This window comes from Miniopterus schreibersii (genome assembly GCF_964146895.1).
Source record: "Miniopterus schreibersii genome assembly, chromosome: 10".
NCBI classification, from domain to species: Eukaryota; Metazoa; Chordata; class Mammalia; order Chiroptera; family Miniopteridae; genus Miniopterus; species Miniopterus schreibersii.
Window position 1 is genome coordinate 40,294,260 of NC_138110.1, and position 23,346 is coordinate 40,317,605.

General features: G+C 36.6%; 1 protein-coding gene across 2 annotated transcripts in view; it reads left to right on the forward strand.

The window, feature by feature from the left end:
* Positions 1-306: 306 nt before the first annotated feature.
* ROCK1 (Rho associated coiled-coil containing protein kinase 1) overlaps positions 307-23,346 on the forward strand; it is a 136,835-nt gene continuing 113,795 nt past the window's right edge. Inside the window, exon 1 of one of the 2 annotated variants that reach the window (XM_081150060.1) lies at positions 307-1,305. In XM_081150060.1, coding sequence (XP_081006186.1) covers positions 1,213-1,305 — 93 coding nt within the window. In that variant the 5' untranslated portion in view covers positions 307-1,212. The remainder of the gene's footprint in view (positions 1,306-23,346) is intronic. The other variant, XM_081150061.1, reaches the window with a different exon arrangement.

Sequence of the window (23,346 nt, forward strand, 5' to 3'; positions counted from 1 at the left end):
TCTCCCGACGACGGCAGCCCAGAGGAAGCAGAGCTGGGGCAGCTGCCAGAACGCGACCGGAGCCTGCGCGAGTTCCGCCCCCGCCCCGACCTCCGCCGCAGCTCGGGAGCCCTGCGTGGCTCCTCAAAGCTGCCAAAGCAAGGGCCGCGCCGTCTGCCGCACCCAGGCGGCTTCTTTCTGTTGCCAGCCTCCCGGGTCCGTCTGCGACGCCCCGGGCGCGCCCCGCCTTCCGCCCCGCCCAGGTATGCGTGCGCGCGCGCGGCCCGGCCGGTTCCCCTTCCGAGCGTCCGTCCGCGCCCCGCATGCGCAGTCCGCGCCGGCGGTCTCCGTTTGTTTAAACAGGAAGGCGGACATATTAGTCCCTCACGGCCCCCCTCGTCCCACCCCCTCAGGCATTCGCCGTCGCCACTTGCCCTTTCCCCAGCCCGGGCCACAGCGCCTCCCAGAAGATCCCTCATCAGCAGCCGCTGGGACCCGACTGCCCTCTTCCTCACCGTCCGCTCTGCAGCCTTTCCAAGTCTCCATCGGGCACCGACCTCGCCCTGCCCCGCCGGACACCGCGGCAGACGCCCCAGCAGCGACGGGACAAAATGGGAAAGTGAGGCTATCCCGCGAGGACCAGCTCTCGGCGAACACAGATCGGTGCATCGGATCGGGCCAAGTGGAGCCGGGGATGCGGGGCTAGACTGCCTACAGCACTTCAGAGCGGAGCGGGCCCGGCCCGTGGCCCAAGCGGCGGCGGTAGCAGCTGGCACAGCTCCGCACCCGCCCTTCGCTTTCGCCTTTCCTCTTTTCCCTCCCCTGCTGCCCAGAGGAGTCTCCACCCTGCTTCTCTTTCTCTCCCCCCCACGCCCATCTCGGGACGGGGAACCCTCCTTGGAGAGGGCGGCTCGGGCCCGCTAGGCTGAAGCACCTCGCGGGAGCGACGAGACTGGTGGCGACGGCACTGTCGGCTGTCGTGAGGGGCTGCCGGGTGGGATGCGACTTTGGGCGTCCGAGCGGCTGTGGGTCGCAGTTGCCCCGGGCCCGGGGTCTGGAGAGCCGAGATCCCCTCAGTGAGGGGAAGGAGGAGGGGGAACTGGGCACACCTGGTGACCCTGAGGTTCCGGCTCCTCCGCCCCGCGGCCGCGAACCCACCGACGGAGGAAGTTGGTTGAAATTGCTTTCCGCCGCTGGTGCTGGTACCGAGGGTATTGTCACAGTAGCAGCAACATGTCGACTGGGGACAGTTTTGAGACTCGGTTTGAAAAAATCGACAACCTGCTGCGGGATCCCAAATCGGAAGTGAATTCTGATTGTTTGCTGGTGAGTAGCACTGTTCTCTTTTGCTTGTGTGGGGTTGTGTTTGCCTTCCTCTTGCTTTCAGTCTAGTTATCTGCAAAAGAAAGTTGCAGCTATGCATAATATTGGAAAACACCAAAATCTGGTGCTTTTTCCCGAAGAATCCTGGAGTAACCACTAAAATCTCATGCCGTGGCACTCTTTAATCATTGCACTGACTGACTACTAACTAGAACTATCCCCTGAACTTTTAGCTCTGACTCAGTTCATCATTATACAAAAGATACTTATAAACATCTATTGCAGGCATCATATAAAGTTACCACGTCAAAGTTATTACTACGTATATAGGTTGTTGAATGGCGATCTTAGTAGTATTAATCTTTCTGATCAGTTTGACAGTATTATTGGGAAGACCACTTTTCATTTAGTATTTAAGCTCCTAAATTAGTTTGGAGACTTGGAAGTGACAATGGAGAATAGATATCAAGGAAGTGATTTTTGAGTCAAAATGTCATAGGTGACTTGAGTGTGAGGGAACTTTTTGCTGTACTGTTACGTGTAAAAACCCAAGGAAACTGATGATAGGTCATCACAATATAAATGTCTTTTACAATATTGTTGATAACAAAAGTACCACACAGATGTTTTATCAAAACTGCCATTTGCTTAACAATGTCACTTTTAAAACATTATAAAGAAGATTTTATGATATGAAAGACCCAAATCCTATTTTAAAAATCCTTCAGTGGTTGATAGCATAGACAATTAAGTGATTGGAATTTTTAAGATTTGTCAGTTTCTTCTAATAGTAATAGTTGCAAACTCTTTTTGTGAGTTTCTTTTACTTTACTAAATGTCAAAAATTTATATAATTATTCTATTTTAATCCAAACAAAACCACACACTGTCTAAAGTTTCATGGAGTATGTATATGGATAGTAATTTACAGCCTCTTCAGAATTAGTATTAGATATACACAATATATGGTGTTAAGATTAAGTGAACAAAGTACTATAATGCCATTCAGAGAAATAATGCCATATAAAAATTTCATCTTGAATCAGGAAAATCATGTAGTTTGTTTAAAAGTTACATGCATTTTAGTAAGTTTTCTCCCCAAAGCTTTCAGAATTACTTTAAGCATCCTTGATTATGGAAATAGGTCTTGTGAGTTATATGTTTGAAATGTCTCATCCACATTGTGGATGCTCTTCAGATTGAGAAACAGAAAGGAGGTTTGATGCCTTAACACAATTTTAAATACTTTATTGAATGGGAGAAGTGGGAGGAATTAGAACACATCTTTCTAGTAAGGATTTCTATAACTTAAAAGAAGTCTAGTTCTTTTAATATTTATCTAATTTCCGTATAGTATGTTTGATTTTACTTTACTTTTTGATCTCCTTATTCCATGACGCAGGGAGGTTATATTAGCTTTATTTTTCTTTTTAAATTTTAGTTATTTTCTAGCCTCTTGGCACAGCTTCATTTGGTGGGAACCTCAAAGATTTATTGAAATGTGGAGGCTACAAGAAAACGTTAAGTTTTGGACTCTTTCCTTGAAACTACAATCTATTTAGGAAAACAAGACCTAATCTCACATACATACATAGAAAGAAAGCAAAACACTTCACAGATTGAGAAAATATGTGATAAATTTCAAATACTTGGTATAGGTAATATATGTTCTTGGATATTGAAAAGAAGAATGTTGGGAGAGCCAGGGTATGCTTTATGATGGATGGATAGGATATAGATAGGGTTTCATAGGGGGAGTGGAGGATAGCATGAATATGGTAGAGACATGACTGGTTATGACATGTTTAGGTGAACAGAAGTAAAGTTGGAAGGATAGATTGGGGTTAGAGTGTGGAGGATTTGATTGTTAGGCTAAGGAGTTTAAATTTTCTTAAGTATGTTGTGGTAATTAAATATTTATAAACAAAACTATGCCAGGATGAATGAATAAAGTGAATCCGGTAGTTGTGAGCAGGATGGGTTATATGGAAAGAGACTTGGAAATGGGGTGAGATTGCGGAGCTTTTAAAAAAGTAATAGTCCAGAAATAATTAAAGTGCAAAATTGGGACATTAGAATGGGGAAGGAGGCATTGATGGAATTTGATTGGCAGGCTTGGGGAAGAGAAGTGGGAACCAGAGAAAGAGACTAGTTAGATGATCCTAAAAATTTTGAGCCTGGGCTATATAGTGAGACTGATGAAAACATGGGTGAAAACAGCAAAGCCAGTTTTGGAAATAGCTTGGGAAGAATAGGCAACAGATATATTCAATTTTAGATTTGTTCTATTTGAGTGGAAACTGGGACAACCACAAAGAAATGACTTGTAGACTATTGGCAATTTGAAATTGAGCTCATAATTAAATGTAACAGTTTGGAAGCCATTTGTACAGAGGTGCAAGTTGAAACTGATATAATGATAAAAGGGTAAAAGATGAAAGTTGAACAAACGGAAGAGTCAAGAAGTAGGCAGTCAAGGCTTTTCAGAGTTAGAATGGCCAGGTATCTTGGAGCCCAAGATTTCTAAAAGAACATTTTAAAAAAGAAGATAGTCAACAGACACCCCCCCCCCCATTGTAATCTTATAGTCTTGGCCCTTTTTTTTTGTTTGTGTAGTTCTATAATTGTTTATTGACAGCTGTTGCAATTTTATTACCTTATTAATCTGAACTTGTAAAGATTAAAATTTTCTTTGGATACAAAATCCTTTTTCCAGTTTTGTAGTGTCTAGCATGAATTTTCTTTGCGTGATATTTTATGTTTACCATCAAGTCATTCATTCATTCTACGATTGAGAATGACCTATCAGGTAATTTCATCTTTTTCTGTGAATCTGTTCTTATTCTTTCCTCGCTGGATTTTGGACATCTTGTCTGTTGTAGGGACAATACCCTTTTTAAATTAATTGCCTTCATTATTTTGGCCTTTGTTGATTTACTTAACTGATACTTAATGAGTATGTATTACGTGCCATGTGCAGCACTCAAGTTCTAGGGTTTTTTTTGTAATCTCAAATTATGTTTATTTTCCACTTCCTTGACTATCTAGATCCACTCTTCAGAAGTGGAAGTTCCTAAACCTTTTAGTATTAGAAGAGTTTGTGGCAAATGTCTTTGAAACAACATTACCCACCAAATAGCATTTTTTGTTGAGGTACTAATGATGAGTATTATAGTACTTATAATGTAGCTGGAAAGAGCACTGGTAAGTGGTTGTCCAGCCTTTTCTTGAACACATATAATTATTCTAAGGACTAGATAAGTCCATTTTCCATATTGCAAATAAAAATGCTCAAATAGTCTGCATATACTAAGATAATATGGTAACTCTTTACTTGTTTCCTAGATCATCCAAATGGCTCGACCTTAGTTTTTTGTAAGTCAGATTCTTTTCAGTATCCTAATGATTCTATTACTTAGTGGTCCATGCTATATAGTGATTATCAATAGCTGTTTTGCAACCTTTTTTTTTTTTTTTTTAACCTTAGAATTATTTTTATCTGGGGCTTGTTAACAATTTCTCAATAGTTTTGAGTATGTACCTTTGAAAACAGTAAGGGGTAGAGTTTAATTAAGTCTAATTTTTCCAGAGGAAGAAATGTATATGATTTGTAAATTAAAAGGAAGAACAAAGATAAGTAGGTGGGAGGGTTAGGTATATATTTGTCTTGAAGTTTAACATTTCTTAAAAATACAGCTATCTTGCCTGTAGGATGTTTAACAAACTCCTGCAGGATGCTAGTTAAGAGTATGACCTTTTTTCTGGTTTTTGTTTAGCTGGTTGAGGTGTAGCAATGGGTGGGTAGAAAGGAGGGAAGGGAACCAATATTAGTTGAACAATGCATACTGAGTTCTAACACTGCTGTCCTTTGTACCTATTTGTTGCTACCATATTTTATTAGCTTTTTAAAACATTTTATTTTTTATTGAATTTCAGAGAGAGAAACAGACATCAATTTGTAGTTTCACTTATTTATGCCTTAATTGATTGAGTCTTGTATGTGCCTTAACCAAGGATCGAACCCACAACCTTGGTGTAAGGGAACGCCGCTCTGTAACTAGTTGAGCTACTCAGCCAGGGCTAGTTAGTTTTTTAGAATGTAGAAGGCAAATCTAAGTATCAGGTGTTAGTTTTTGAGCTTTTCTTTAATTCTCTTTTCCTGGATGCTTGACCCAGTGTTTTTCATCTTTTCATGCTGATTTCTTTTTCTCTTAGCCTCTGTCATTGGCCTATAATATTTTTCTTTCTCTTCACTCTCTTGGAGAGTTTATTCATTCTTACAGCTTCAACTGCTGTCATATCTATGCTTTGGTTTTTAATCCTAAGTATCTGACTGCCTACTAGGCATCCTTACTTCGATGTCATGTTATCATTCAGATTCCTCCTGTTTCAAAGTGAGCTTTCTTCCATGCACTTAACCTGTTGTTATCATCACTGCTACTCTGCCTGTCACTCGACTGGAAAATTTTTGTTTTGAACATTAACTTTTCATAGTCCTAAGCCACAAATCGCATTATCTCAACAGAGTTTGGCTAGCATTCCAGATTCTAGATTATTGCTGTATAATCTCTCTGTATGTCCTGCCAGTTGAATTAATCACATTTAGGGTTAAAGTACTGGTAGTGGAATGAAAAGATCTGAAGCCATTAAATCTTTGGGCCTTAAAGCTATTTGCCTGCCATTGTTCATAATTTATGAGTTAATGGGTGTTACCAGTATCAGTTGCATATCTGGTTAGTTTGGACCAGACTGTTTTGATATTAATACGTTGCAAGAAGTTTTTTAAAACAAATTTCTCTATTGATTTGTTCAGCAAATCTTTGTGTGGGGTCTAAACTTGGATTCAAATGTAGACTTTGCAGTGTACTTAATAGATGATTTTTGGTGAGGTATTTTAACCCCTCAAAGCTCGTTTCATTCTCAGGAAAGTGGGGAATAGTACTAGACTGTCTTAATGATTAAATAATATAGACAAAGCAATCACAGCATGTGGCATTTAGTAAGTATTTGTTAATTGGTAACTATTATTTTTGTCATGTTTATAGTATTCCTGTTATATGCAAGTCATTATGCTTAGTCTGGAAGTTGATAATTTACCTGGCACCTCAAGCCATGCTCATAAATTCATAATCAAGCTGTACTTGACTGAAGTGTCTAAACCAATTGTAACTGAAAATGGAGACATTTAGAATGGGATTCAGTAGAATGGGGAGGCACTTTTGGAGACTTTATTCATTTAGTCATGATTTATAACATACCTACTTTGTGCCAAGGGTTTAGATTGATAAGAAAGACAGTTGGGAGCTGGTTTGTGGAAATTTAGTTGTTATCTTGCTCTCTTTCTGTGTGTCTTTTATACTTTCAGTGTGTGTTCTGTAAATAGACTCTTGCACTACAAGTACCCTGTGGGTGTATAGAGAAGTGGCTCAGAGTAACAGCTGAAACATGAATTGGGCCATTCATTAATCTCTTGAGTCAGAAATGTTTTTAATCCAGAAGGAGCCACATATAAATTTTATAATGAACAAAGAGTAAATTCTCAGTTTTAGATTACATTTTGTATAACTTTACAGTTTAGTTTTATTTCCTGATTATAAGTTTTGATATTGTGTATATATGGTGAAAACTAGAGATTCTATTATGATATATGACAGAAAACCCCACATATTAGGAAATACTACATATTAAGTTCTGGTGGTGAAGATGGTCCAGTAGTTCCACTTCCCCATTCCCATCCCCACTAAAAAAGAGGTACATTCATTTAGTTTAAGTGCAGAGAGTAGCTGATGAATACTATACACATGTATGTACAAGGAGATGAGCAGATAGTAGTGCATTTCACAATGGAAAATATTTATTTTTAAAAATATGCTATTAGCATGATATAGTGAAAAGAACACTGGACTAGAAATTCAGAGCATTGACGTATCCTTGTTTTGCTATTAACTCAAGTAAATCTTTTTTCTTATCTGGGCTTGTTTCCCCATTTGTAAAATGAGGAGTTGGGCCATAGAGTTGCTGATGTCCATTGTGTCTCTAAAAATTCTGTGAGTCTTTATTATACTTCCATAAAAACTTTAGAATTTGTGTCATTGATTTATTATTTAAGAAATAAAAGTAAAAAGTTAAATGGTGTTGGAGTAGAGATATAAGAATAGGAACCATCTTTTTAAGTGCTGTTTTTGGAACTAGTTCTGTACCTTGGAAGTTCATCCTAAACTAATTTTTAATTATTATATTTGGCACTTAATTCTTTTTTTGCGTTTGTGACTTGTCTTCGTAACTCTAGGAGTTTGTATTTTTTGAACAGCGAAAGTAGTGACTGAATTACTCATTTGTGTATCCTTTAAAATGTATAGATATATTTTACTTCTCTAATATACCTGCCTTCCTTGTTTGGGATTGTGAGAGTACATTTTCATTATAGTTTCTAAACAGTTAATAGGAAGTTAGATGTTCAAATTAATGTTCAAAAATTTGATGTCTCAGAGAGGGGAGAGGCTAACTTATACTTACGTCATATTTTAAGAGGTAGGCTAACCTGTGCTCCCTCTTTATTCCTATATTTATTTATTTTCATTATTTTGTTGTTATTCCCATACTTTATTTATAGTCTTTTTTTATTCCATACTTCCTATATTGACTTTTGGCAATAAATTGAAATCTTATCTTAGGTTTTTTTCCTGGAATTAATTTTGAAATAGTGTACTGTAGTTAACTTTTTTCCCCTCTTTGCTGTTATTTATTCATTCAACAAAAATTCATTTGGTATGTACTGTGTGCTATAAACTCTGATAGGTATTGGGGACACCATGGTAAGTAAAAACAAATATGGGCTCTGCTTTCATGGAATTTATAGTCTCTGGAGAAGGATAATTATGAACAAATATGAGTGGAGTAATGCTTGAAGGGGAGGTAAGGGATATGATCATGCCATTTCTTTAAGTTTGGGGATATATTTAAAGACTTGTGGTGAAGTGGCGTAAGTATATAATTTTCAGATATGAGTGTAGATTGTCTGTATCACATTCACTTGAGGACTTCCTAAAAATGTAATCTGGGCCCATGCCCACACAAACAAAATCAGAATTTTGGGAGATGAGTCCTCAGATTCTGCACAAGATGTGAATTCATAGACACACTCAAGTTGGAAAACTGGTTACAGTGGAAAGAACATGGATTTTTGTTTTGTTTGGTAATTTTATAAGTGAAAAATTTCACATATACACTGAAGTAGGGAAAAATAGCATAGTGAATCCCTATTACCCAGATTCTGCAATTTTCAAAATTTTGTCATACTTGCTTCATCAGTCACCATTTTTCTTCCCAAAATATTTAAAAGTAAGTCCTAGATATTGTCATTTTACCGTTACATGTATCAGTAAGCATCTTTGAAAAAACACAACAGAACATTTTATTTTACCACAATCGCCATTATTGTGTCTAACAAAATTAAAAGCTCCTTGGTACCATTAATGCCTAGTTTATACTCATTTCTCTGATTGTCTAAAACACTTTTTTTTTTTTTTTTTTTACAGTTGCTTTATTAGAATCTGGATCCAGACAAAGTCCATATGTTGCTTTTGTTTGTTAGGTCTTTTAAGTCTTCTCCCTCTAGTTCTTCTACCCACTCCACTCCCCATTGTTTTGTTGAGAAAACTAGGTCATTGGTACTGTACAGTGTTTCACATTCTGGATTTTTCTTTTTGTTTTTTGTGATATCATTTAACTTGCTCCGTTATCTTCCAAATTTCCTGTTAATTGGTAGTTAGACCTAAAGCTTGATTTAATAATTTCTAATTTTTAGTCAAGAGTGTTTCATAGATTGCATTTTCTTTTGCATCACATCAAGAGGTACATAGTATCTGGCTGGCCCACCCTTAGTGATGCTAGGGTTGGTCAGTGTGTTCAGGTGGTGACAGTCAATAATAACTTCCTTTGTAAAAATTCTTCATCATCCTTTCATCTGATGGTTCCATCCATTTATAACCCGTTAAAATAGATGAATCAGTTATTTCCTTAGGGATAGCAAAATAATGATTTTCTAATTCTATCACTGCTTTCACATTTATTAACTGTAGTTCTTCAGTTACGCGAACTTAAGAATTTAATAACTTTCTTTCACTCATTATCTGTAGGATTGTTCCCTTACCCTGAAAAATAGTTCATAAAATAATAGGATTAATGCTTTAACCTTTCTCTTTAATCGCCACGTTTCAGAGTCTGGTATTTTGGAGCCTTAGTATGATGGACATGGTACAGTTTGAGGGAAATTTAAGAAAGGTACTATTTACAAAGATATAGACAGTATTTAAAGAAATCAGGGATAATGCAGTACCTGGGATTAGTAACAGTGGGGCAGACAGCTGCTACCACCTTTAGACCTGAAGGGACAAGGGAAGAGAACAGTTGGGGGGTAGCTTTATGGAGAAAGCTGTTTGGCAGGGGCTGTGGTTTTAAGTAGAGAGAATCATGTTGACTTGGCAGTAAGAAAACCAGGGGAATGTATATCCCTTGCCCTTACTGGCCTCTCACTCTACAGTCTCCTATTGTAGTTTCCCATTGCCTGAAAAGCTAGTATGCCAAAGAACACATTGATATAGTGCATAAGGGTTAGCAAACAAGATATCCCCAGCATTTATTTATTTATTATTTATTTATTTCTCTCTCTTTGACATCATTATGGAAACCATTTAAAAATACATTACTTAGTGTATTTCAGTCAATTTTTGTCATTCTTGCTGATGCTCGATTTTTCCCATCTTTGACTAATGGGAACCTTTCTACATTGGCTCCCATCTTATTTGTATATGACCCTAATAATCTTTGGTAGTACTTCCTTGTTTTTTTGGTCTAAGATGCCCAGGGTCATCTTGTACATTTCTTGCCCCAGACTTAGAAATCAGTCATTCTCTTGCACAATCTGGATGCTAGGAGTACTCATTGCTACTGGGTTGAAATTGCTTCTTGTCCTTGTTTAATGAACAGACCTATGAAATTTATTTTTGAAAAGAAGAAAAATGATTTATGCTGATAATTCCAATTTTTGTTTATTATCACTTTGAGCTTGTATTTTTTCTTTTACATGAAAAATCTTAGTTCTAATAGCACTAACAGAATTGCACATGTTTGATTTCCAAGAATGTGGGTATGATATAGTGAAAGAAAAACTGAACATGGGAGGGAAGATGTCTGAAACCCTGAATTCTAATCTCTAATTGACTCTGTAAATTGTAATTGAAAAGTTGTATGCCTTGAACAGATAATATCCACTCTCTGAACTTTGATTTGGTTTAGGAATATAACACAAAATTCACTAATTGAAGTGACAGACTCAGAAACAGAGAGTAGGCTGACAGCTGTTGGGATGGGGGGGGCATTGGGAGGTGGGTGAAGGGATTGAGAAAAAAGAAAAACTCATGGACACAGGCAACAGTGTGGTGATTGCGAGGTATAGTGTGGGGAGGAGGCTATGGGGGGGGGTAAACGGTGATGGATGGAGACTTGACTTGGAGTGGTGAGCAAACAATACAGTGTACAGATGATGTGTTGTAGAATTGTGCACCTGAAACCTGTATGATTTTGTTAACCAGTGTCACCCCAATACATTCAATAAAAAGGGGAAAAAAACCAAAATTCACTAATTGAAACCCTTTTCAAATTCATTTATCTTTAGATATGAGTTTAAATTCTTAACCTTATAAAAAATTCTTTTAGATATACATCTTCTATTTGTTCTTTTATTGATTGCTTAAATTTTACTACTACTTGAAAAGTAGAAGAAAATGTTTTTTATGATTATTATCCACTCTTAAAGTGTTTACTAATCTCATCCTAATTGCTTTCCTCTGCTTATTTCTAGTAATTTCTAGTCATGGAGACAGTATAGCATAGTGGTTAAGAGCATGGGCTCTGGAATCCAAGTGTATGATTTTTAATTCTGCCCAGGTCAGCCACTTATTAGCCTTGTGACTTTGGGCAAATTTCTTAACTTTTTTAGGACTCAAACACATCATCTTCAAATAAAATTAATCGTAGACTCAGGGCTGTTAGGAATAGCAAATGTGATTGTGCAGGTAATGTGCTTTGTATAGTTCCCAGCATTTATTTATTTATTTAAAATATATCTTTATTGATCACAGAGAGGAAAGGAGAGGGAGAGAGAGATAGAAACATCAATGATTAGAGTCATTGATCAGCCGCCTCTTGCACGCCCCAACTGGGGATCGAGCCCGCAACCCGGGCATGTGCCCTGACCGGGAATCGAACCCCGATCGCCTGGATCCTAGGTCGACGCTCAACCACTGAGCCACTGGGCCCAGCATTTATTTAATGTTAGCTATCAATCATTGTCATCATTATATATATCTTTATAATTTTTCCTGGGGAGAGGACTTGTGTGCTAAGTGGATCATTATCCAATTTCCCATTTTATAGGCCAGCATTTTATTTAGTTGTGTGATCTTGGACAAGTTATCTAATGTTTTTGAGCTTGAATATATTTAATTTGCCAGATGAGAATAGTGAAAATACTTCATAGGTTTTAATTATGAGGATTAAATGAAATAATTTTTATGCAAGTACCATAGTGTTATCCAGGTGTTAATAGTTACTCCTTTCCTTGCTTTACTGTTGTATTATAGATTGGATGAAGTTCTACTGTAGTTAGAAATAATACTTGGAAATGTGTGAGAAGAGTAGAATGGGATTTTTATTTGAAACATTTCTTGAATCTCATCTTTGTTTTCTGTTATTGCTGCCCTACCCAAGTCCAAATTTTCAATCCAACATTCTTGAATTAGTGGGACACCCTTGCAGTTTGCCAGTATAATCCATACTCTTTCTTAACTTTAGTGTTTTTTTATCATGTGGTCTTAGCTTAACCTGTTTTCTTAGTCTTAATTCCTATCATTCTCCAAAATAGTCTGTTCCAGGTGGGTTTCTCGCTTTTTATAGCATGTTGCCTGTTCTTTCCTAACTTTGCTCTCACAGTTCCAGGCCATATCATTCTCTATGTTCTCCTTGATGGTTTTCTCTTTGTTGTCTAATATAAGTAACAACAATGTTATACTGTGTTGTCTTTTCTGAACTCCTACAGTATTTATCATCTGTCTCATGTAATTTAGAACTTGATCATAGCTATCTTATATGAGTTATCTGTAGTGTTAGTCCTACCTCCCTAATGAGAATTCCTTCAGGGCTTAGCATAATTATGGACATTATTGTTCAGTTAATACTTGATGTGAGTGATTATCTCCCCTGACCCCCAATCTCATTCCCCTTTTCTTTACCTATGAATTAATTAGGACTTGTCAGTTATATAGTTAGTAGTTGTCAGTTATATATGATAGAATTCAACTTGCATTTTCCTAGGCAAAAAGAATTTATAGAGTCATGGAAACCTGATCTCATTAAAAGTAAGATTCAGCCTGGCCAGCATGGCTCAGCATCGACCTATGATCCAGGAAATTGAGGCTAGATTCCCAGTCAGGGCACGTGCCTGGGGTTCGGGCTTGATCCCTAGCAGGGGGCGTGCAGGAGGTAGCCAATCAGTGACTCTCTCTCATCATTGATGTTTCTATCTCTCCCTCTCCCTTCCTCTCTCTGAAATCAATAAAGACATATTTTTTAAAAAAGTAAGATTGAGTTGAACTTCAGTAAGAACTAGAACTTGGGCCTCAAATGCAAGCAAGGCTCTCTCTCTTTATTCTCATTTTTTCTCTGTGTTGTAATTCTCTTTGTAGACTGGTTTTAGTCACTTGTGAAAATATGGCTGCCTGGAGCACTGGAACCTTATATCTAACAGCTCCAATTTCAGCCACTGACCTCAAACCTTTGAGACTCAAATCCAGAGTTCTAGAGCGAAAGAGTCATTGGTTCAGCTTGGGTCAGGTGCCCACCCCTCCACTGTAAGGAGGGTAGGATCACATGACAACTATGAGAATGAGGACACAGTTCCCAGGAAAATGAGTGCAATAAGGAAAGGCAGACAATAATATAGGCAGGTGTTCATTATACTGTCCCTTCTCCCTTCCCTTTTTTCTTTGACCTTTGATGAGTCACTTAAACTCTTCAGTAACTGTTTTTTCAATTTGTAAAATGGAGTTCATAATTTACTTTAGAGGGTGGTGGTGAGCATTAAATGTGATAATCTATAAAGCAGGGTTTGAAACCTCACAAAAACAATAGTGTAAACTAATGATAAATGGCTGCCCCTTGGTTCCTCTTACAGTCAAGCCCTGTGCTTATCTGGTATTACCTTACTCAACCCCATCACCTGTAGCTTCTACTATCTTTTTAAGTAGAAGAGGAAGAAGTTATTAATGTCACACAGCTTTTCTCATATAGTTTTATAGTATTTATTATAATTAAATGAATTATAATCATAATCTAAATAAAAACAATGGGCTTGTTTTGTAATTGTAGCATTCCTTCTAATAGTAGTTGCAGAGTAGCCACTGAATTTAGTGAATTGAAGGCCAAAGGCCTCTAGAGATTTCTACTTCTTTTTACCTATATTAATTAGGAATCTTTTGGTTGTAAATGACTGAACACCCAACCTAAATTAGCTTACATAATAAAGAACATTTATTGTCCCTGAGTATTTCGTAGGAAGATTTGTTTTATTTTGTTTGGTTGATCTGATTTGGGGGAGAGGGGGTCAAATCTGATAAAGAATCCCCAAAAAGTGTTACCTTCAATCATTATTGTACAATAACTCCCCAGTACCTTGTTTCTTTTGCTTGTCAAAAGGAAAGAACCTATTTTCTTAGGAACTTACAATAAAATTGTTTAAATGTGAACAGGCTATAAAAGAATACTATATTGCCAGAGTTTTTTTTACAACATATAAGGGATTGGAAATTTACTGTTTCTATGAGATTAATTTTTTCCCCCTAAATGGAAACACATCTTGATTACATAAATAGCTCTTGGGCTTCTGAGCTATTATATTTTGAGATCTTCATGCTCAACAAATAAGCTCCATAAGAGCAGGTATCTGATTGCCTTGTTCACTGATGTATCAATAGTTCCTAGAGCAGTGCCTAGCATATTTAAAGTTTTCAATAAATATTTGTTGGGTGTTGAATTACTAGAAAATGTCTTTTGTTTGTTTCTGTGACAAAAGCCAAGAATGACTGACATAATGTTAAGAGATATGTAAGACTGATAATTTATTTAAATCTAAGGTGTATATACTCTAGGGGGATGACATTTTAAAACTATAGGCAGTCTATATAAAGATATAGGTGGGGTCCCCCCCGCCGATATCTCTGAATTTTGGATGAGGTGCCAAGAAGCCAATAATACCCATTGTTTTTAGATTTTGCAAATTCATTATTTTATTTAATCTTTACACCAATACTGTGGGTTGGTTGAGGCAAGTATTGTCCTCATTTTGTAAATGAAATTAAACCTTAGAAAAGGTAAATGAATTGCCCAACAGCATATAGCCAGCAAATGGCAGACTTTGTGATCCTTGGTCTATACAGTGGAAAGAGCACCAAAGTTGTAGACAACATGCCACAAAGAGAAGTGTATCCGTAGCACTTAGGAGAGTGCTTTGTACACAGAATTCACTAACTGAAAAATATTTAAATTGAATGAAAAGTATGGGGATTGGTAAAAAATAGAGTGGGGGAAGATGAGATCTGAAGTAGTAGGGAAGAGATCTTATTGTTTATTGATTGGGTTGGAACAGTGGTCTAGAACTTGACTGAATGAGAGGTGGGAGCCAGTTCTTTGACCAAACCTATAGTGTATTGCAAGGTTCTAATAGCTGCCTGCCGAAACAAATCTTTGTTGGAGTTGACATATCTGGAAAGTGAGTGTTGGTAGGCAGTCTAAGCTCTGAAGTATGGTGATCTGAAGTAGAATAAAATGAACAGTTACAGTGGTGATGATTAATGACATGTACATAATTTAACAGTGGGCAGTAGTAACATTTTACTAAATTGGTATAAAGTAAAATATGGGAGGATTGGGAAAATGTTAAAAAAAATTAATATCCCTGTATTTGGTGAATGGTTTACTGTTGTATAACAGAACTGAATATTTATCAGGGGCTGGGCATGGGATATAGGATTGACTGCAGAGAGGTATGAGGGAACATTTAGGGTGATTGAAGTGTTCTGTAATTTTTTAAAAACTATGTATATATATAGTTTTATATATGTATATAATAATATATAAATATATGTATACACACATGTATATATATTGATTTCAGAGAGAGGAAGGAAGAGGAAGAGAGAGATAGAAACATCAATGATGAGAGAGTCATTGATAGGTTGCCTCCTGCACATCCCCATTGGGAATCGAGCCTGCAACCCTGGCATGTGCCTTAGCCGGGAATCGAACCGAAATCTCCTGGATCCTAGGTCGATGCTCAACTGCTGAGCCATGCCGGCTGGGTGTGTTCTGTGTCTTGTTTGTGGTGGTGGATTCCTTAAAAAAGGAGAAAATACTTATTTGGAAAAGGGATTAATGGTTTCTCGACAGAACCGAATGTTTATTTGTTACTATCAGTAATATGGCCTTTGAATATGAAAGATATATCTATGTATATGACTTTACTTATGTGTATTATGTAGTAGTTGGGAAGGACCTATGTTGACTATATTTTGAAGTATGACTGTTGGAACAGCTGATAATATATGTGGCCAGTGATAAAATTAGAGCTTTTAGGTAAAAATTAGAATTTTGGAACACTTATATCAGCTGCCTGACCTTGATAGCTTCCCAGTGCTGGAAGACTTTTCTTGTGAGGTTGATAGTGACATTAAGTGTGATTTTTCAATATTGTATGGTGAAATGTATCAATATTTGGGAGAGTTCATAATTCAGTGAGCCATATTTTCTTTTTTTTTTTTTAAAAATATATCTTTATTGACTTCAGGGAGAGGAAAGGAGAGGGAGAGAGAGAGATAGAAACATCATTGATGAGAGAGTCATTGATCGGCTGCAGCCCGCAACCCGGGCATGTGCCCTGACTGGGAATCGAACCCTGATCTCCTGGATCCTAGGTCGACGCAGTGAGCCATATTTTCTAACTGACGCAATGCATGATGTTAATAAGAACATCCGTGAGTAAAAGATCCACTCAAAGTGCAAGATAGACCAATACATTTTAATATTGCAGAGTGGGGTGCAAAAAGTTCATGTATACAGTTTCAGATTCCATATTGCAACCAACTTTTAAGAAACTCCTTGCCTTAGCTGGTATGGCTCTGTGGTTAGAGCATCAGCTTGTGGACTGAAGGGTCCCTGGTTCGATTCCGGCAAAGGGCACGTAGCTCAGTTGCAGGCTCGATCCTGGGCCCTGGTCAGGGCATGTGCAGGAGGCAACTAATCAATATGTCTCACACAAATGTTTCTCTCTCTCTCTCTCTCTCTCTCTCTCTCTCTCTCTCTCTTGATCTCCCTCCCACTCTCTCTGAAAAGCAATGGAAAAAATGTCCTCAGGTGAGGATTAAAAAAAGAAATGCCTCTTGTGAAGTTTGGTGTAGCAAACAATTTCAACAGTTAATCTGAAAATGCTGTTAATATACTCATCCCTTTTGCAACTAAGTATCTCTGTGAAGTCAGATATTCTTACCTCAACCAAGGCAATGTATTGCAATAGATTGATAGCTTTGAGAGTTCAGCAGTCTTCTCTTAAGTGAGACAATGGAGATTTGGAAAAGTGTATAATAATACCATTCTTATCAATTACAAAGTTTTCATAAAAATGTTTATATTAACATGTAATGGCTTTATTTTTGTCTTTTAATCAGTATGCTAAGACTATTCACATTTAATGTAGTTATTAATAAATTGGAATTTAAGTCTCCCATTTTATTATTTGTTTTGTGTTTCTTCCCTTTGTTTTCATTCCTGTTTTCTTTTTCTTGCTCCTTTTGGGTTATTTATAATTTTTTTAGTATTCCATTTTAATTTATCTATTGTGTTCTTGATTTTATGTTTTGTATAGTTTTCTTAGTGATTGCTGTTCTAGGGATTTCAGTATACATAATTAACTTTTTACAGTCTACTTAGAATCATATTACCACTTCATATGGAATGTGGAAACCTTACCACCATATAGGTCCCTTTACCCTCCCCTTTATGTGGTAGTGTCTTAGGTATTACAGCTATATACATTGAAAACCCCATCAGAAAATGTTACAATTTTTGCTTTCAACATTTTAAATAAAAGAGAAGAACGTAGATTTATAATTTCTGTTGCTCTTCTTTCTTGCCTCATATTCCAAGTTTCCTTTTTTTATTTTTTGGATTTTGAAATTAATTTATTAATTATTTCATTTACTTATTTTAGATTCCACATATAAGAGGTCATACAGTATTTTTCTTCCTCTGACTTGTTTTATATAGCATAATGCACTCAAGGTCCATCCATGTTGTCTCAAATGGCAAGACCACCCCACCTTTTTTTATGACCTGATAATACTCCCTTGTATGTATATAAAGCACATTTTATTTATCTGTTCATCCATTGATGGGCACTTAGGTTGCTTCTGTGGCTTGCTGTTGTAAATAATGCTTGTTGATTTTTGAATATTGAGTAAGTCTTGAATCTTTGGAATAGATCTTTGGAATCTTTAAGAACTTTTGCAACTTCATTGGTTATGCTTCATGGGATGACACCCAACCAACTGAGCCACACGGCCAGGACTATTTTAAGAACTTTAGCATCTGTATTCATGAAAGATATTGGGTCTGTACTTTTCTTATTTTATACTGACTTTGTCTGGTTTTGGTATCCAGGTACTATTGGCTGTGTGAAATAAGTGTAAAAGGGACTGTGTGGAATTGATGTTAATTTTTTAAGCATTTGGTAGAATTCTCCAGTGAAACTCTGTCGCCCTGGAGATTTACTTTTCTGTGGGCTTTACATTATTAATTAATAATATTATTCAAATTATCTTATTTGCATTGGGCTAGTTTTAGTTTGTGCTTTTTAAGGAATTGTTTGTCTCATTGTAGTTGTCTAATTTATGTGTGGAGTTCATAATATTCCCGCATTACCCTTCGTATAGCTGCAGAATCTGTATAATAGCTCCTATTTCATTTTTAATATCGGTATTTTGTGTTTTTTTCTTTGTAAGGCTTGCTAGGGGGTTATAAACTTGATTGATCTTGTCAAAGAACCAGCTTTTTGTTCCATTGAATTTCCACTGTTGTTTTCTGTGTTTAATTCTTTGATTTTTTTCTTTATTGCTTCTTATGCTTGCTCTCATTTTATTTTGCTCTTACAGTTTTTTGAGAAATGAACTTAGATTATTGATTAAAAAATCATTACTCTTTTCTGAGTATTTAGTACTATACATTTTTCTTTCAGCACTGCTTTAACTGTGTGCCACAAATTTTGATGTTATATTTTTATTTTTATTCATTGTGTGTTTTTATTTCTCTTGAGACATTCTCTTTGACCATGGATCATTTAGAAATATTTTATTTAGTGTCCAAGTGTTTGGACATTACTCTCTGTTATTTATATTAGTTTGATTATCTTTTGGTTGGACAGCACACTCGGATTTTCTTATAAATTTGTTGAGGATTGAAGTAAGACATAGGATATGATCTATCTTAGTAAATATTCCATGAGCACTTATAAAGAATGTATTTTACTATTGTGGGTGGAATGTTCCCTAAATGTCAGTTTGATCCTGTTGGTTCTTGGTGTCTTTGAGTTCTTCTCCTTGCTGATTTTCTGTCCAGTTCTGTCAATTGTTGAGAGAGGAGTGTTGAGGTTGCCAACTAAAATTGTGGATTTGTTTATTTCTCTTCATGTCTATTCATTTTTGCTTCACATATTTTGCAGCTCTGTTATATAGAACAAATACATTTTAAGATTGCTTTGCTTTCTTGGTGGATTGACTTACTATGTAATTTCCCACTCTGTCCCTAGTCATTTTCTTTGCTCCAAAGTCTACTTTATTTCATAATGTACCCAGTCCAACTTTCTTTTGATATCTATTTGTATGGTATATCATTTCTTTTTACTTTCAGCCTACCCATCTTGTTACATTTGAAGTGAATTTCTTGACTGTAGATTGGCTTGCCCCACTTCCCTCGTATTCTTTCTAAAAGCTTTTCTTTAAGGATCAGCCCAAATTTCATCTCCTTTATGAAACCACAGTTGATTAAATTGTCCTTTCTCTGTTCGTGTAGATCTACTTATAACACTTAGGATCCTGTATTATTTACTTTTTCTACCTAATAACCAAAGAACTCCCAAAGACTGGAAGTATTTATTATTATTATTATTATTACTGTTACTATTACTATCCATTTTCCTACAGAGGAGGAGGCAGAGTTATAAACAAACAATATAACAATTAAATATGATAATTCCTATAATAGGAAACATATAAGAGGTCATTATTAATATTTTCTCAGGGTGTTGCGGAAGGTAGCACAAAGTAGGTGACATTGAGGCAGTCTCAGTATAAGTAATGTTCACATTCCAGCTAGAGAAAAGAGCAGGTGCAAAGTCTGTGGGGTGGGGTGCGCACAGCCTATTTGACATTACTACATACCATGTTGATGTTCTTTAGGACAATTATAGTGCAAAAAAATTAAGTATTCTAAATATTTAATAAAACTTGCAATGGTACTTCCAAATCAGTCCCTAAGTATAGCCTTATATAACTTGGAGACTGATTCAGAAGTGCCATTGTAGAGATATGTGCATGTAGAGAAAATGAGTCATAGGAAGCATTGGCATGTATATAGTAATGTCACACTGGTTAAATAGATTTTAATTGCGTTTAACATCAGAATTTGTTCAAATTCCCTGAAGGAATTCTGTTTTCATTTTCATATTAGTGCTTAATCTTGAGAAATTTCTTATCTCTTTACCTAGCAAAGAGATTTATATGTGCCAAAAATATGTTCTTTAAATGGTACATTTTCTGTCATCGAGTTTAACAGAAGTCTTTTAGTACCAAAGGTCAGCCTATTTTAGAAGTAGTTTGGGCTTTGGAAGCCTTGGTTTTACTGCTGTAGTTTTAATGGATTTTTTTTGGTAGTTTCTCAAGAAACATGTCCATGTTTAGAATCATAACCATTTAGATTTTGAAATTTTACTTAAAAATTTTTTTTTTAATGTACAGTATACTTTTCTTTCCTAGTGCCATTATATTATCATACCTTATAAGGAATGTATTATTACTAATGGATCTGATCCTAAGTGATATTTTACACAGGACTCTTATTTTTGTAATTCAAAACTATCCAGAGAACTAAAGTTTGCAGCAGTGTTCAGTTGAATAATTGCTCCTGCTTTTTCTTTTGCTTAAGCTCTGTTGTGAGATAACACAACTGGAGCTTTCCCCTCTCCTAATGCCAGCACCTCTTAAGAAATGTGAAATGTAAATGTTCATTCTTTAGAGATTCTTGTAAAATGTTATACTTGCAATTAATTATACCTACCTTTGTGTGTTTATGTGAAAGTACTTCTCCAACATGGTTAGCTTCTTTCAGAATATAGTGCTTTGACTGATTTTTCATTGTTAAACTATGAGTAGCAAATAATTTAATTGTATTCTTTGACATTGATTGGCTCCTCTCTTATATATCTTCTTCCCTACAAATCTTAAATTGATGGTTAAGCTAGATAATGGATATGTTGTGAAAGTAGAAGGTAGCTTTCCTTAATGTCTAAATCATAAAATTAAGTGAAGGAGTAAGTAGTAGGACTACATGCTTTGGCTCTCATTCCTTGTGAATTGTTTTTGCTCTCAGAGGAATGTTTTCTGTTAACGTCCTGAATCCTGGTATTAAAATATGGATTTTGGGAAGTGGGGAAGTCTCATTTTTCATTATTTTACAGAACCTGGGAGTATTGAATAAAAGTTAGAATTCCTTGCCCTAGCTTATGGCTGCATATAGACATTCCTTGTGTTGTGTAGTTTCTTCACTGCATCAAAGTGGAAGCCAGTGGAAACCCCCCAGCCCAGTGCTTTGACTCCCCTTAGCCACTGTTGTTATATGTTTTAGATTATGCCAGAAGAATGCCTTCTTGTCCATTCTATTTCTCTGATAAAAGACATATAATTTTTGGTTATGAATGATACTGAAAAGCCGTATACCATCTCATACTACTATAAGTCGAAACACCTAGAGGCCATACACAGTTAGTGGAGGCAGCTAGTTTCCATTAACAAATGCATGATCAAATTCTGTGGTCAAACAAAAGTTAGATGCCCCATGTTTTTAAAAAAGTCACAGATGGAATTACTACAGTGGGGAAGGGTTTAACATCGTGACCTAAGATTTACTCTTAAGTTTTTATGACAACATCACTACAGTATCTATTTTCTCTTTACGTCATTTCTATCAATAGTGAGACTTACAGAACTCTCAAATATCAGCCATAGAAAAAGGAAAGAGAGGAAAGTGGGACTGTTAAGGACCAAACATTTCACATACTTCACTCATTTAATTCTCACAAATCTGTTATGAGTTGTAGGTGGTTATTTTCATTTTACAAAAGAAAAAACTGAGTCTCAGAAAGGTTATGTGACTTACCCTTCCAACAAGTAACATACAAATACACTTTTTTCCCCTTTACAATGCTTTTGCTTTATTATTTCATGTTTGAAGTATTTGAGCCCATGAGATTCATTTTATTATTGAGGATGACTCAAAAATCATTCTTCTCCATAGTGCTGTCCTATTATATGAAAACATTTACCAGAGTGACACTTTTTATCAGCCCCATCTTGCCCCTGGCCTCACTGTTGAATGGACAGTTTTCTTGCCCTTTCACTGCAACAAGTCCTTAGCATTGGTTAATGCTATTTCAGTGCAGTGGCATATATTGAGTTCTTACTATGTATTTCAGTTTGGATGCTTTTAGACATAAGAAATAGAAAATTTAATGTGAATTGAGTTAAGCTGTAAGGAAAATGTATTAAGAAAGCTTGGGTAGTGTGGCTATAGAGTAGGTTAATTCATTGGTTCAGCAAACATCAGGGACTCAGATTCCTTCCATCCTTTGGCTCTGTTGTCATCGTGTTTGGCTTTGTCCTCTGCCAACATCTCTTGAGGCTGCAAGATGGCTGCTGTTTTTAAGGTATCACATACAGACATGACAATTTCTCATGAAAGGAGGGGCTATATCTTACATGTATCTTTTCAAGTGAGAAGAAACTTTCTCCAGAAACCTTTCTGTAGGTTTTCTCTCATGTCTCATGTACCAGATTATTACCATGTTCCTGTATTTAAGCTGAACACTGGCAAGAGTAATGAGCCTCCATGCTTGCCTTGGATTAGACTAATCAGAACTCGCCTCCTGGAGCTGGGGCAGGTTTTTCCCTCCTGGGAAGCTCATAGTCTCTTAGAGGAAGGTGGGGAGCCAAAACAAAATCAGGGTTAGATTAGGAAGGTAGAAATAATTGTTGGGATAGGAGAGCCAACAGTATCCACTATGCTATGAGTAAAACATATTGTTCTGTTCTGGGGTTTAGCTTACTCAAGGCGCTTGAGATCTAGCTGTGAAAACTGAAGTGAAAAATAATTCTAATACAAGGAGAACTGTTAGTTTTAATAGGTAGTTTAGGGAAGGTGCAGAAGAGGGAGTAGTGGTATACTAGAGAAAATTTGGGATTTTGAGCCAGTGGTATATTAGAGAAAACAGGATTTTGAGTTCTAGCCAGTATACTTTCTAGTTATAACTATAACTAGATTTTCTATTAATTTTTGAACAATACATATTTGGTTTAAATATACATGTTTATTCTCAGTTCCTAATTTCATTGTTAAGAGATTGAGGATTTTTATTTTTTATTTTTTTTAAAAATATATCTTTATTGATTTCAGAGAGAGGAAGGGAGAGGGAGAGAGAGAGATAGAAACATCAATGATGAAAGAGTCATTGATCGGCCGCAGCCCACAACCCGGGCATGTGCCCTGACCGGGAATTGAACCCCGATCGCCTGGATCCTAGGTCGACGCTTTAACCACTGAGCCACGCCCGGCCAGGCGAGATTGAGGATTTTTAAAATTATGTTTTTATCATGATCATGTTATATCTAT